Raw genomic sequence first — 15,381 nt, forward strand, 5'->3', positions numbered from 1 at the left:
GGGGCCCTTAACGTCACATACCCTCTTAAAAATTCTTGGGCACGCCTGCATTTTCCCTGAAACTCACAGATATCGTCCGCTTACCACCCCCAACTGCCGGCTTCCTGTCAATCAACTTGTGAACGGCTTGCAATTAAAAAAGTCTTCTGATGAAACCGGTAATTTGCTATACCGGAGAAACGCATCAAGAGCCTCCTATTTAAACCACTGACACTTTGGGGCACCTTTATACCTGCTTTTGAAGCCACCACCAGCTGCTCCCTAGTCTGATTGCACCCAATTAATTGCTTGCTACCACAACCCTGCAAACCGTCTGATCCAGATTGCCGGGTGATACGAGCGGGTGCTGAGGCACATCAAGCTCTGCTCCACAACATTCTGAGCCAGAGCTCCGGGAGTACAAGCTGAGGTAAGGTTACCTGCGGATGGCAGGTTACAGCCCATACACACTGCTATGAGGGCGTGCTTTCCGTGCTGTACTAGCACGGATCACATTGCATTGCATGTGCATCCGTTGTGCATGCAATGCGATGCAATGTGATGAAACCTAAGTACAAAAAGTATGTGCTTGCACATACTTTTTGTACTTAGGTTTCTTCACATTGCATTGCATTGCATGCACAACGGATGCACATGCAATGCAATGTGATCCGTGCTAGTACAGCACGCCCACAGAGCAGCGTGTATGGGCTGCTTTAGCCTCCAGCTCCTGTACAGCCCCTCTCCCTCAGCAACTGTCCCCTTCTCCCCTCTTGGCCATTGCCGCCCCAAGGACACTGGGGGAACGTAACTATACCAGCGGCATTGCACATCAATACTGTGGACCTACAAATTGGGAAATCTCCTGGTGTGTGTGCACATCAGACCTTGGAGGCAATTTTATCGCACATTGGATTAGTTGTGTTGCTTTGCACCAATTTGAACAGGACATTAACCTACAAGGGATATCTGAAACCGTGGTTATTACTGGTGAGAATTGGCTTCATTATTGACACTAAGGAGGAAATTTACCAAAATGGATTCGTAAAAAATAGGTGTATTCGTAGGCAGAAATACACCTATTTTTTACACATTTGTATTTTCGGGATTTACAATCCCGAAAATACAACATTTCGTATTCCTAATGAATGCGCTCGCCACGCTTCGGGCTCGGTGGCTCGCTGCGCTCGCCACACTATTCTATTCTCAACTCCACGCCGACGTGGATAGTGGGGGTATGAAAAGGACGTAGGACGCGTACCGCCGACCCTCGCGGGCTCGCTGCGCTCGCCACGCTTCGGGTTCACGTTGATCGTGGGGTGGCGTTAACAATTGTGGGGGCCATTTCACACTTCAGGGTGCCTATTTGGCCTCTGTGGGCCATTTAACATTGTTTCCTATGGAAAAATCGGGTCAATTGAGACATTGAAAAGGAAAATCGGGTCAATTGAGACATTTAACATTGTTCCCTATGGGAAATCGCGGGCATCGCGTCGGTCGCGTCGCACCTGATTTTTTAGTGCATTCAATGCCCGCGATGGGCGCCGTGATAAGTAAAGAGTACCAAACTTTAATACATCCAAAGCCCATATATACTGATACTTACCTATCTTCATCTCGTAGGTAGCCCTGGTCCTGATGTCCTGGTCTTCTGGTCCTGTGTCGTCTTCTGGCTCCATGTCGATCGTCGCCATTGCCGTCCGGGTCTGACGAAATCCATGGAGGAAGCTGTGGAAGGAAACTATACTCACCTGTCCCAGGACGACGGCTCCTGATTGGCCGCTGGGCGGCCAATAACGGCATTCGGGGGCGGAGCCGTACGATGTACACACAGTACCGTGCGGCTCAGCTGTTCGTCTGGTTCGGCTTCTCGGTTTGTTTTTTTGCCAAGACCCCCTGGACTACGTCGCCCTGGGACAGGTGAGTATAGTTTCCTTCCACAGCTTCCTCCATGGATTTCGTCGGACCCGGACGGCAACGGCGACAGCGACGGTCGACATGGAGCCAGAAGACGACACAGGACCAGAAGACCAGGACATCAGGACCAGGGCTACCTACGGGATGAAGATAGGTAAGTATCAGTATATATGGGCTTTGGATGTATTAAAGTTTGGTACTCTTTACTTATCACGGCGCCCATCGCGGGCATTGAATGCACTAAAAAATCGGGTGCGACGCGACGTCGTAGGCAGTCATAGGGGAAATACTAATACGAAAAACTAGGTTTTTCATATTGGTAAATTTCCCCCTAAGTTTCTAAAAGCAACATATGAAATATTATCTCCAATGCTTTTTTGATCAATGTGCCCAACAGATGTCAGTGTTGATTAATATGATATATTTTATAGAGATTATATCTATGTGTTGTTATTAATAAATGTTATACCTTATTATAGTGTGACAACTGCGCTCTCTTTTGTTTAAAATTAAAAAAGACACCCCCGGATTTTATGCTTATGGGTCCTGAGCATGCAGACTACAAAAATGCAATAGCAATCAACTACAGAACCCTTTTAGGAAGGAATATGACATTTTTCTGCTATCCCATAATGTAACAAACTAAGAAGTATTTTGGCAGCAATGTGCCATGTACCACAGACTGATGGGTTTACTCACACAAAGACATTAACTGCCAGAGAGTGCACTCGGCTTAGATCCGGGAAAATGGACAGTCCCGTGTTTAGTATCAATCTGTAACAAAGAAATGAGAGAAGCGAATCATCATCACCATCAGCACAATGCTGCACCCATATGGTAGATTGTGCCCTCGGCAGCCAGACAGTATCAGTGGGGGATGGAATGAGATACCGTATCATGTTCTCTTGATACATTCACTCCTGAAATTGATAAAGCTGCCTGAGCGCAGCGAAATGCGTCTTTAAGGAGCCCAGAGAGGAGGATCAGCAGTTGAGGACCTGTAGGGCGCTACACCGATACCATCAGCCCGCCGCCTGACTGATATTTATCTGCGGCATTCAGGTCCCCACTGCATACACAGACAACCGGCTGGGAAGTGAGTCCAGCAGCCGCTGTCTGCACCAGTAGCTTGTGGTACTTATGCCAGCTGATTGATAGTGATTTGCGGCATTCAAGCCTATACTGTGCACGCAGGCAGCCGGCGGGGAAGCAAGTGTGTCAGCCGCTGTGTGCACTGGATATCTACGCTGTCCACACCAGCACACAGAAAGGCTGGGCTGGCTACTAATTCAGTGGAGCACAGAGTCCAGAGTCGGGCCACTGGCTACTGCAGCACTCGGACCAAAAGGGTGTTAAAATATATCAGGCACCTACTTGATACATCCATCGGGCAAATTTGCACCTGCCCGGGTGAGTGGAGGAGACAATACCAAGTACCATCAAGGAATCCCTGTGATATATACGGTGTGGGTCCGTCCTGAAAGCCCCAATTCCACCTGGAAATATCTATAAAATCTTGCTTACAACAAATCTGTGCGAGACTGTAACACCTGCCCACACCTGGCAATTTTTCCATCCAATCAGGAACTGGTAATTATCAATACCTCTCATGCTAATGCAGTGAAATGGCTTTTTAGAATTATTTTATTGAATTGTTGCATGCATGCAAATTACTGTTTTTTATTGTAATTGTATTTACTGTGTTTTTTGTGTGTTTTTTTGGTTTAATAAATTGATTTAGCGTACAGAAGGCGCCCACTGGTCCTTTGTTCTCTTTGTCTACCTTAAGTGAGGGCGGCATCCCTCTACCAGAAGGCAGCCATCTGTACGCAGCACAGTACACCTGTCCCTAGCGCTCAAATTTTTCTCTGGTACTTTCATGTTCTCTTGATACCCTGCTGAGAATTGTTGCGTTCTGCATCTATTGTTGCTCTAATACATAGAGAGAGATGAGAATGGCCTTGGTGACATCTACTCACAAGTAATCCAACATCGGGAGGTCATCAAAGGCTTCCGCTTCTATACAATTCAAGCTCATGAGACTGCGGATTTCTCTGCAACGGAAATAAAACAACATCATGTACAGAAGTGTCGGGGATTCAGCAGTCAATGCGGTTCTTTCGGTATATCTGCCCTCAGTATTAAGAAGGCAGATATACAGTATAAGACACACAGGTAGGCACGTGGCACCAGACAGACGTTCAGCCCTTACCGCAGTATGGACCAGATGCACTTCAAACAGCGATAAAATGGAGAGTAATAAACAGCCAGCCAGCCAATCAGCTCCTAGGTGTCATGTTACAGGCTGGGTTTGAAAAATGTCAGGTTGGTCGTTTATCACTCTCCACTTTATCACTTTTGGAGCTTGATCCATCTGGCCCCCTGTCACCTGGTGCACACACTCCCTCAAGGGAAACACTGAGTATTAAGTGGGTTATACACTATATGGTGTATTGGACCAACATATGAGGCACATCATCTAGTGCAGTGGTGGGCAACAGGCGGCCCGCAAAATGCTCATGACTGGCCCGCCGCTCAAACCTGTAGCACAATGACAAGTGGCCCGACGGGCTGAGCCACTTGTCATTGCGCCTAATCTGTGCTGCCGTGGCCGCCCGCTGATGAGGGAAATTTCATCCCTCCCCCTGTGAAACGCGCTGCGACCTTGAGATGCTAGGCGGCGGGCGGGGCCGAGCCAAAGAGCTAGTCTCCTGACTCCATATGAGACGCTGTTCGGCTTGCGGGGCGGTGCTGTGTGGCTTTGCTTGACGGTTTTGTGCTGGCTCTGCCCCAACCCCCCACATTGTGCAGCACACAGGGAAGATGAACAACAACCACCATTCCTGGACGGTTGTCCCTGGCTAACTTTTCCTCAGCGGTGGAGCACCTAGAAGACCAGGTCAAGAAGTGCGTATACTACTGTACAGTATATGCAGGTAATTAATTGCATATTGTGTAGTGGGGATCGAGGGCAGTTGTGTTAATGTAGAATTGCTGCTTCGTCCTGGGGGAGAGGGAATGTAAAATGGAGGTAGTTTTGCATCCCCTCTCACCCAGGATCCAGCAGCAATTTTACATTAACACATCTACTCCCGACCCCCACAGCACAAGAGGCAATTTACTGCATGTTGCCCACCCCTGATATTAAGACTAGGATTTGTACTTCCAATGGTGTAGTTCTGCTTTGAGACAGGCACTCATGCACCTCAGTGCTTCCAATTTATTAATTGAAGAAATATAGTTTCCTGCTGTAAAGTGTGAAATAATTCTTCATTTTTTAAAAGCAGAAGTATTGCTTTTGAAAAGGCTTTTCATAAGCACATTGGTTACACTGTGACTTACATTTATACAATTATTTCAGCTCAGTAGGAGGCACAGTATTGGCAAGAAATTACATTTTCAAATTCAGCTTCTGTCAGTTTGTTTTTTTTCAATAACCCACTCATGATTATTTTACTAGTGTCGGTACTAAGAAACATTCTACTTTTATTAGAAATTAGGCAAAATTCACCTATTATAGACCTGATCTATAGTTCAGATTGGATACATCACCCACATCATAACTAACAATATTTTAGCACATAATGATGCATGTTCCATCTGTTCCATCTATTCATTGCTTTGTAAATTACCTTATGTTGGGAATCACTGCATCGCCGACGGACGCCTCCCCCATAGGTTTCTATGGGAGATGTGAAGCTGCCTTATGTATCAACACCGAGCAGCCTGGCTTCACATCCCTGGGCTATCGCGATTCTGATATGGCGACAGCCCATTGTAGCCTATGGGATCGCACTGCTGCTGGGGCAGTGCAGTCACCAGGATCGGCGAGGGAGCAGTGTTAACTGAGCATGCGCAGACCCCCTGGCTTCCGGCTGAGTGCATCGCAGGGATGGGTTTCTTTCGGAGCCCTGTCCCTGCTCCTCAGGGATGATGAATCCCAGCGCTAGGATCGCATTTTACAATGTGATCCTGGGCAGTAATATTCCGCAATATTCTGCAGGGGGGGTTAGGGTTAGGCTGCAGAGTGGGAGGTCTAGGTTTTGGTAGATTGATACACGGGTTAGGGTCAGGCTGCAGGGGGGGATTAGGGTTAGGCACTTAATATGGGGGGGTTAGGTTCAGGCTGCAGGTGGGGTTAGGTTCAGACTGCAGAGTGGGGGTTTAGGTAACAGGATACAGGGGTTAGGCACTAGCAGGCAGGGTTTGGATGAGGCTGCAGGGGGTGAGGGTTAAGCACTTACAATGGGGGGCTAGGGTTAGGCTGCAGAGTGGGGGGTCTAGGTAGCAGGATACAGAGTTTAGGCACTAGCAGGCAGGTTAGGGTCAGGGGGGGGGGGGGGTAGGCTGCTTAAAGGGAGGGTTAGCTTGTGTCACAACATTCAAGTATTTCAGTGTTACCTGCTTGTAAAATCCTGCTGGTTTCAGACAGCTCTGTGTAGTTTGACACACAGACAGGAGCTGCCAGAGTATATGTTCACACCAGCTCCAGCGTTCCTGTGTCTTGTCCTTTACTAGACTCCTGATTATTGTGTTTGACCTTGGCTTGTTCCTGACCACTCTTTTACGTTAACTCCTTGTGTACCGCCACCATGTTCCCTGTGTATGACCTGGCCTGACTCTGACCATTCTCCTTCTTGATCCTTGGTACCTGACCTGTGTTATCCGGTGTTTGATCTCAGCTTGTCCAGTGACCATTCTGCAGCTTCATCCCAGTGTACTGTGAACTGTGCCTTCCTGTGTATGACCCAGCCTGAACTTGGACTTCCTTTGCCTTATCCTTTGGTACCTGCCTTGTCCATCTGATCTCGACCCGGCCAGCCGACCACGCTTCCATATTCCACAAGCTACCACCACTCATACGGGGAACCTGACCAGGGGGCCGCGACCGACGTGTCGGGTGCCGCCGAAGCCCATATGCCACTTGGAGGGGTCACTGGCAGAAAACCCCCGGCACGGTTAGACTCCGCGCCCCCTGTGTCAGGTCTAGCCAATCCCTGAGTGGTAGTGCACCCAAGTTTGTGACAGCTTGGTAACTCAGCCCATGTCAGGATTCCCTGTATCGGGATGCCGGTAACCCCACAGAAGACATATTTGTATGTATGCTGTGAACCAGTGACATCACTGAGAGTGCAGCTTATCAAGTCACTAGGAGCCAGTGACATCATTGATATTGCAGCTTATCAGGTCACTAGGAACCAGTGACATCACTGAGAGTGCAGCTTATCCAATTACGACAAACCAGTGACATCACTGAAAGTGCAGCCTATCCAATCACTAGGAGACAGTGACATGACTGAGATTGCAGTTTACCAGGTCACTAGGAGCCAGTGACATCATTGAGCGCAGCCTATCAAGTCACTAGGAGCCAGTGACATCAATGAGCGCGGCCTATCCAATCACTAGGAGCCAGTGACATCATTGATATTGCAGCTTATCGGGTCACTAGGAACCAGTGACATCACTGAGATTACAGTCTATCCAGTCACTAGAAACCAGTAACATAAGTTTCATTCTCTGGTTCCTAGTGAATTGAATGGATGAATATTGCTTCCTGTGACACAATGCTGCCATCCCCTCCTTTAGAGGTGATGGGACACTTACTGGCTTCTCCAAATACAGTATGTATTTGCTTAAACCTACGCTATTACACAACTCACCATAACTATACAAACACAGGGTTAATCAAGGATCAAACCACCACCATGCACCGCACATAACCCACTCCATATGTGTGCGGTATCTAATTCCTATCAGTATGATGTCACTAGGCGTAGCACAATACAGGATTTGGCTGACCCTCAGCTCAGACTGAAAGTGGCAGCAGGTTTAGGGCTGGACACACAACAATGTAAGATGAGCGTAAGTCTAGGTCTGGAGATGTCTCAGCTTTCGCCATGTACGGAACTCTTTTGGTATCTCATGTCTGTCCTGGGAGGGTCCCTAGAGACGGACATGCTAAGACTCAGGGGCATACATCTGTAACTATCTCCACAGACCAATCAATGCTCAGATGTCACATTGGTGAATTTCCAGACAGTCTGAACCAGAGCAGGTGCGTCGCATGAGAATAAGTGCAGGACAATGGTAATATGTTACATAATAAATAACATATCCAAGAACTACGGGCCTGGTTCAGAGGTGGATCATTTTGTGCATGTGCGAAAACTCCAGAAAGCCGCTAGGGTGCATATGTTCCTCCAGCTGTTCTAGAAGGTGCTAAATACAGTAAATAAGAAGTAGAATCTGATTGGTTGCTATGGGCAACTGTCATGGGTGAGGGACTGGGTGGTTTCGTGTGGAGCTCAGGAACCACTCTAGGACTCGCAGATGTGGGGTTGAAACGAGCTGGTTTAATAACCGATGGTTTCATAAATGATACAAATAAGATAACGTCTCTTTATAAGGAGGAAAGACACTCAAGTACTTCTTTGAGCCAGTGATTACTAAAGTCTTTAACAAAAATGAAAAAGTCCACCGGACCGGGGTTATCCCCTTGGGAGGTGGAGGCCAGGAATAATGGGATGGAGTGAAAGAGCTGAGGCGATGAGAAAGTCCAAGCTAGGATACAGCAAGTTACTCCAGGAGGCTGTGAAGGGGAGGACTGCGGTGACTCAACGGCTGTACAACCGAACCGGAATCTGACCCAAACAAGCAGGATAGCCACGGAGAATCGGTGGTACAAACGTGACGCTTGTAAAGTGGGCACGCCGGGAGGTCAGGGCCGGCGAGGCGGACTGAGGCTGGAGTTCCCGGACTGGAAGATTGCAATGCAGGACGCACGGAGCCAGACAAGTCAGAAGTCTAAAGCTGTGACGACTCTTTGTACTGACGCTGGTCTGCACTGGACAGCCTCCCTAAATCCTCAGGGAGTTGCTGCCATTGGCTGGACCAGCCCAGAGGGGCGGAATGCTGTACACTGGCGAAAAGGGCTATTTGCCCTGAACCAAGATGGCGGCACCGGCCTCCCGCCGGCACCGGAGTAGATCCTGCTGCGGAAGCCCCCGGCCTCTCCCGAGTCTCCTGCCGCCGACCGCATGCTGCCCATCACCCGCCGCCACACAGCAGAGCCGCCGGCGGGCACAGAGGGGTGAGTACTGCACCCGCTGTGTCCCGTCGCGGCTGCTGCTGACAGCAACATCACATCTTCAATAAAACTCCCATCTTAGTAATTTTAACCCTCCAAGTGAGCAGCCAGGTGTCACAAACTGAAGTCCTGTTACTACCAACTCTGGAATTGGCTCGACCTGACACAGGGATGCGGAGACACGTCGGTCGCGGCCCCCTGGTCAGGTTTTCCTTGTGAGTTGGAAGTAGCTTGTGGAATATGGAGCATAGTCGTCAAGCCAGGTCGGTAACAGGTGAGCAGATACGGTACCAAGGGATGCAGCAACGAATGGTCAGAGTCAGGCCGGGTCATACACAGGAAGGCACAGTTCACAGTACACTGGGATGAGACTGAAGAAGGGTCACTGGACAAGCTGAGATCAAACACCGGATAACACAGGTCAGGTACCGAAGGATAAAGCAGGAGAATGGTCAGGAACAAGCCAAGGTCAAATACGATAGTCAGGAATCTAGTAATGGACAAGGCACAGGAACACTGAAGCTGGTGTGAAAATATACTCTGGCAAAGTCTGTCTGCCAGAGGCTGCCTTTTATAGGAAGCACAATTAGCTGGATACTCACAGGTGCCTCAATCAATGAGGGCTGAGCATGGTCAGCTTACACAGAACTTCCTTGCAGCAGAGATTCACCCAGGTGCTGCAATTAATTAGCAGAGCTCAGATCACACAGAACTTTTTTGCAGCATGGAGCAGAGCTGAACTGACAGGAGAAGTCACAAACCAGGTAAGCACCAAACAATAACTGAATGTTGTGACACCAGGTCTGCGAGGTGGGGAGGGGGGTGACGTAGGGAAAGGGGGTTGGACTGGGCTGTGGTGGCCGCAATCGCATTGCTTTACCCATGCCCTGAGTTTCTATAATGACGCAATTCAGCCGGAATCGCATCATCGGCGCTGAGAACATCCATTTTACTTGTGGCAGCTGGGCAGGGGGGCCCTGAAAAATGGGTATACTTACCTGTCTTTCTAGTGGGAGGGAGGGTACCCCGATTTGTTAGAAGACTTCCGGCCATTCTAGGAAAGTAGTATTATTTGGAGACCGCCTGCAATAAAGCTGGTGGCGCACAACCAAGGTCGCGCCTGGGTGTCACAGGGAGGTGTTGTGACTGTTTGCACACTGAGGCCAAGTCATGAGCGTGTTACGGGAGTGTCAGGGGTGCAGGAGCGTGTCAGCAAGCTCATTGCCGACAGTGTGTATCAGATGTGACCTGCAGAGCTCACACTTCCGTGTCCGGGCACGCGCTGAGCCGGTAAGCAGTGTGTAATGTATCAGATGTGACCTGCAGAGCTTACACTTTATAGATGTATGTACAGAGAACTCGTCTGTTGTGGCCTTCTCTATAGAGCAGAAACCTCGCTTACTGCCAGATTTGCCTGAGCTCATTCCAAGCTGGAAGCTGAGAAGTGTTTGGAACTTCTGGTTTTCTATAATTGCCCCACACGCCGCCAGGTTAGTGCCTGATACACATAACCCCTCTGCCGCAGATTTATTTTCATCGTCTTCTCTTACACAAAGTTTTCACAGCCCAGCAGCTTGGAATAACATAGTCTGGCAATTAAGTGAAACGACTGGGAGTGCACCGAGCCTCTGGTCTGCCGAGATTTCTGTGTGTGAAGAACTTTAGGGCGGCTGTTCCGGGCTCAGACATCTGCTGTAGGACTACAAATAACAGCATTACCTACTGGCCTCTGATATAGGATTAGCAGTGCTAGGTGTGTACTTTAGGGCTATGCAGTTAGTTCAGATCTGGGTTTTCATCTGTATATTTGTACAGGATCTATCTGGTATATTACGGATGGTGTAATGGTTAGCATTACTGCCTCACAGCACTAAGGTCATGGGTTCGATTACCACCATGGCCCTAACTGTGTGGAGTTTGTATATTCTCCCCATAATTGCGTGGGTTTCCTCCTGGTACCCCGATTTCTTACCACAATCCAAAAAATATACTGGTAGGTTAATTGGCTCCCAACAAAATGAACCCTAGAATGTCTGTGTGCGTGTACATGTGGTAGGGAATATAGATTATGAGCTCCACTGGGGCAGGGACTCAGGTGTATATTCTCTGGAAAGCGCTGTGGAATATGTGTGAGCTATATAAGAAACTGACAATAAATAAATATTTTCGGTGTACTGTTGGTCTGTGTACTGGGCAGAATCCCCCACATGGAGCGCCACCATCTGTATTAATGCACCTTTATAAGTCCAGGTCAGGCGTTAACTTAATGCCTTTAGGTGTTATTTTCCTCCTCAATTCTCTACCTCTTGTTTGATCACTATCTGACCTTTCCCATATGAAAGGATTATATATTTGAATTGTTTAAAACTGGGGTTGCTAATCATTTCTAATATCCTTTGCATGTATGTTTTATATCTGATTCAGTGCTTTTATATATTGTGCTTTAATAAACTGTTTTTTTGCATGTATTGCCCCCTTTCTGGTGCCTACCCTAACCTCCTCATTCTGTTGGTTGTACTGTTTGCTCCCTGCCCTGACCTCCTCATTATGTTACTTATACTGTTCGCTGCCTGTCCTTCCCTCCTCATGCTATTGGTTATACTGTTTGCTCCCTGCCCTGACCTCCTAATTCTGTTGGTTATACTGTTTGCTCCCTGCCCTGACCTCCTCATTCTGTTGGTTATACTGTTTGCTCCCTGCCTTGCCCTGACCTCCTCCTTCTGTTGGTTATACTGTTTTCTCCCTACCCTGACCTCCTCCTTCTGTTGGTTATACTGTTTGCTCCCTGTCCTGACCTCCTTATTCTGTTACTAATACTGTTCGCTGCCTGCCCGACCTCCTCATTCTGTTGGTTATACTGTTTGCTCCCTGCCCTGACCTCCTCATTCTGTTGGTTATACTGTTTGCTCCCTGCCCTGACCTCCTCATTCTGTTGGTTATACTGTTTGCTGCCTGTCCTTCCCTCCTCATTCTGTTGGTTATACTGTTTTCTCCCTGCCCTGACCTCCTCCTTCTGTTGGTTATACTGTTTGCTCCCTGCCCTGACCTCCTTATTCTGTTACTAATACTGTTCGCTGCCTGCCCGACCTCCTCATTCTGTTGGTTATACTGTTTGCTCCCTGCCCTGACCTCCTTATTCTGTTACTAATACTGTTCGCTGCCTGCCCGACCTCCTCATTCTGTTGGTTATACTGTTTGCTGCCTGTCCTTCCCTCCTCATTCTGTTGGTTATACTGTTTGCTCGCTGCCCTGATCTCCTCGTTCTGTTGTAAACAAGAGAAGAAATGTACACTCTCTTTTTGGGGGCACAACTTTTACTGAATATTTATTCAAACTTAACTCTTAATTATATAGAAATAAAGCATAAAAATGACATACAAAGACATACCAACATACACACATAGAACAAATGGGTGACACTTATAAGATGTCACAAATACCCTCACTCAAAGTTGGAGGCGTGTGTTGTTAGTTTTATAGATTTTTAGAAAAACATCACTTTTAATTTTTGTACATTCAAAACATGGACACCAATAAGCATAAAACGTACACAGTGATCGTGCATAGTGTATCTTGAATTAATTGTATCATTACTCCAGTGTACAGAGGTTATCCAATGGTGCCATATTTTTTCGTATTTCATTATTGTGTTCCTACTTAAGTATACATATTTTTCAGGTCTAACAGTATAGTTAACCGAGGCCTTCCAGCTTTTAATATCCGGGCACTTGCTTGACATCTGTCACGATCCGGTTATCACAACAAACTTATTTACCGTCCAGATGCCTGAGAAGACTGGCGCTGTGCTCCAGACATGGTTTCCACTTGCGCCATGTCCGCGCTGCCCGAACTGTACAGCATCTGCAATTACCCGGTGTCGTGGTCTCAGCGATTGCGCTTCAATCCCTGCCTATCACTCCCGATGTTCAGCTTCAGCCTCCTGCGGCTTCCATGCCACCGCCATTACAGTAGCTCAGACCATGTGTCAAACAAACAAAGCCATGTCTTTCCTGTCACATGTTCCAGTTCCAGCCAATCCTGGCCATCTCTCAGTCTGGCTCAGTGCCCCACCTTACCACTTCCACTGCTCCCTATAAATAGGCTGGGTGAAGTCAGATCAGGGCCAGTGCTACTGATCTCATCCTGTTGGTGTGTTCTGTCTCCAAGCTGTGTTGCAGGTTCCAGTCCCTGAGGATTTCACTTCTTCCAGGTTGTGACATCTGCTGCAAGCAGCTGCCTGGCTTCAACATCAGTGCTCTGTCATCGTTCATCTCCAACATCGATGCTCTGACATCGTTCATCATCGTTCCTCTGCAACATCGGTGCTCTGTCATCGTTCCTCTGCAACATCGGTGCTCTGTCATCGTTCCTCTGCAACATCGGTGCTCTGACATCGTTCCTCTGCAACATTGGTGCGCTGTCATCGTTCCTTCTCATCATCGGTGTGCTGTCATCGTTCTTTCTCATCATTGGTGCTCCGTCATCGATTCCTTCTCATCATCGGTGCTGCCTCATCCTTTCCTTCTCACCATCGGTTCTCCGTCATCGAAACACCAAGTTCATCATTTGGGCTCTTCATCCTTCCACGTCACCATTGCTGTCATCCCATCACAGCTGATCACACAGGGACTTTCTACATCGATATCCATCACCATCGATAAATCACATCAATTGCTGCCATCATCGATGTTGTATCATTGACTCTCTGTGCTTTTCCGTGACTGTCCAAGAAGTGCCCATTACCTTCAATACCTTCATCCCGTGACCATCCTCCTTGGTATCCAGCTTCTCACAGTGGTCAGTATCCTTTACCATTTGCATTGCATACTATACTGTGGACTCCATCTGTGTTGTTACACAGCTCCTCATATACAATATGTCCTGGACTTCATTAGTGCGTTCAGCACTGCATCAGTTTCCTTCCATCTACATTATGTTATTGGACTTCATCAGTGCATACACACTGCAGCTAAATACCAATCTCACTATTGTCATTTATGCTATGCTTCTGCCTGTGATCTTCTGTGATACCATTCCTCAAACTTACCAGTTGTTTATTTGCTATAGTCAATAAATACTTTTGCTTTTATCCCAAGTGGTCACGTCTGCTACTGTCTGAGGGTCCCTGGCATGCACCACACCCTCATCAAGGCTCCTAGGTTCTCGTATCAGCCAAGCCCTACACCTGTGGATACTTCCAGCCGAGAGCTAACCACAGGCGTGACAACATCCATGTTCTGGCCACGATGACCTTGGCCAGCGAGCACATATTTATAACCTACAATTTATCCTCCGCTTTAAACCTACTGTCTCCCACTATTCCAAGGATGCAGCATTTTAAGGTCAGTTCTTCTTTAGCTATACCTGTGTCTATCATTATCTGTATAATTTCCCCACAAAATTCGGCCACCACCACCCGGGTCGTTGTTACATTTAGGGCATATATTTGATGTTCTACCAGCGAACTTTACCATCCTCGTCATAGACAGATATGACCTATGAAATATAAACAATTGCACTTGTTTAGTACGTAGGGAGTTTGTAGCATTTAATATATATGACCTAGCTGTATCCCAGTCAGGGTGTGGTATAGGGTGCCGACAGTCGGGATCCCGACTGGCCGGACCCAGACAGCATGGTGAGCGCAACAAAGCCCCTTGAGGGCTCGCTATACTCGCCACCTATTCTATTCTCCCTCTATGGGGGTCGTGGACCCCCACGAGGGAGAATAGCCCGTGGCTGTCGGCCCCCGTGTATTGGGGTTTTGACTGTCGGGATCCCGACGTCAGGTAAATGACTGTCGGGACCCTGTCCGGCACCCCCCAGTCATCCTCCCCCTATTGTTTGCATATTTAGTGCAATAGCATTGTGCGCTGGTATCTCCCCATTTCCCTACCCTCTTATACAACCCTCCTCATTCTGTTGGTACTATTTGCTGCCTTCCCTGACATCCACGTTATGTTGGTTATAGTGTTTGCTCCCTGCCCTGACCTCCTCATTCTGTTGGTACTATTTGCTGCCTTCCCTGACATCCACGTTATGTTGCTTATACTGCTTGCTCCCTACCCTGACCTCATTCTGTTGGTTATACTGTTTGCTCCCTGCCCTGACCTCCTCATTCTGTTGGTACTATTTGCTGCCTTCCCTGACATCCACGTTATGTTGGTTATATTGCTTGCTCCCTGCCCTGACCTCATTCTGGTGGTTATACTGTTTGCTCCCTGCCCTGCCCTGACCTCATTCTGTTGGTTATACTGTTTGCTGCCAGCCCTGACCACTTGCCTGACCACAGATTTCTCCTCAGTCTGACCCTAGTATGCTTAGTGAAACGGCAAATCTCATATACTGCTGCCAATGTCCTGCCTTTCCAACCAACCATATGCCATTCCTTACCCAAG

The 15,381-nt window shown here is 48.0% G+C and overlaps 1 protein-coding gene across 1 annotated transcript in view; it reads right to left on the bottom strand.

The window, feature by feature from the left end:
- Positions 1 to 15,381, bottom strand: part of TSHR (thyroid stimulating hormone receptor) — a 102,960-nt gene that overhangs the window by 22,507 nt on the left and 65,072 nt on the right. The window contains 2 exon segments of the mRNA XM_083167867.1: positions 2,596 to 2,670; positions 3,876 to 3,950. Of these exon segments, the coding sequence (XP_083023993.1) occupies positions 2,596 to 2,670; positions 3,876 to 3,950 (150 nt within the window).

This window comes from Crinia signifera, chromosome 12 (assembly GCF_055691185.1).
Source record: "Crinia signifera chromosome 12, ASM5569118v1, whole genome shotgun sequence".
NCBI classification, from domain to species: domain Eukaryota; kingdom Metazoa; phylum Chordata; class Amphibia; order Anura; family Myobatrachidae; genus Crinia; species Crinia signifera.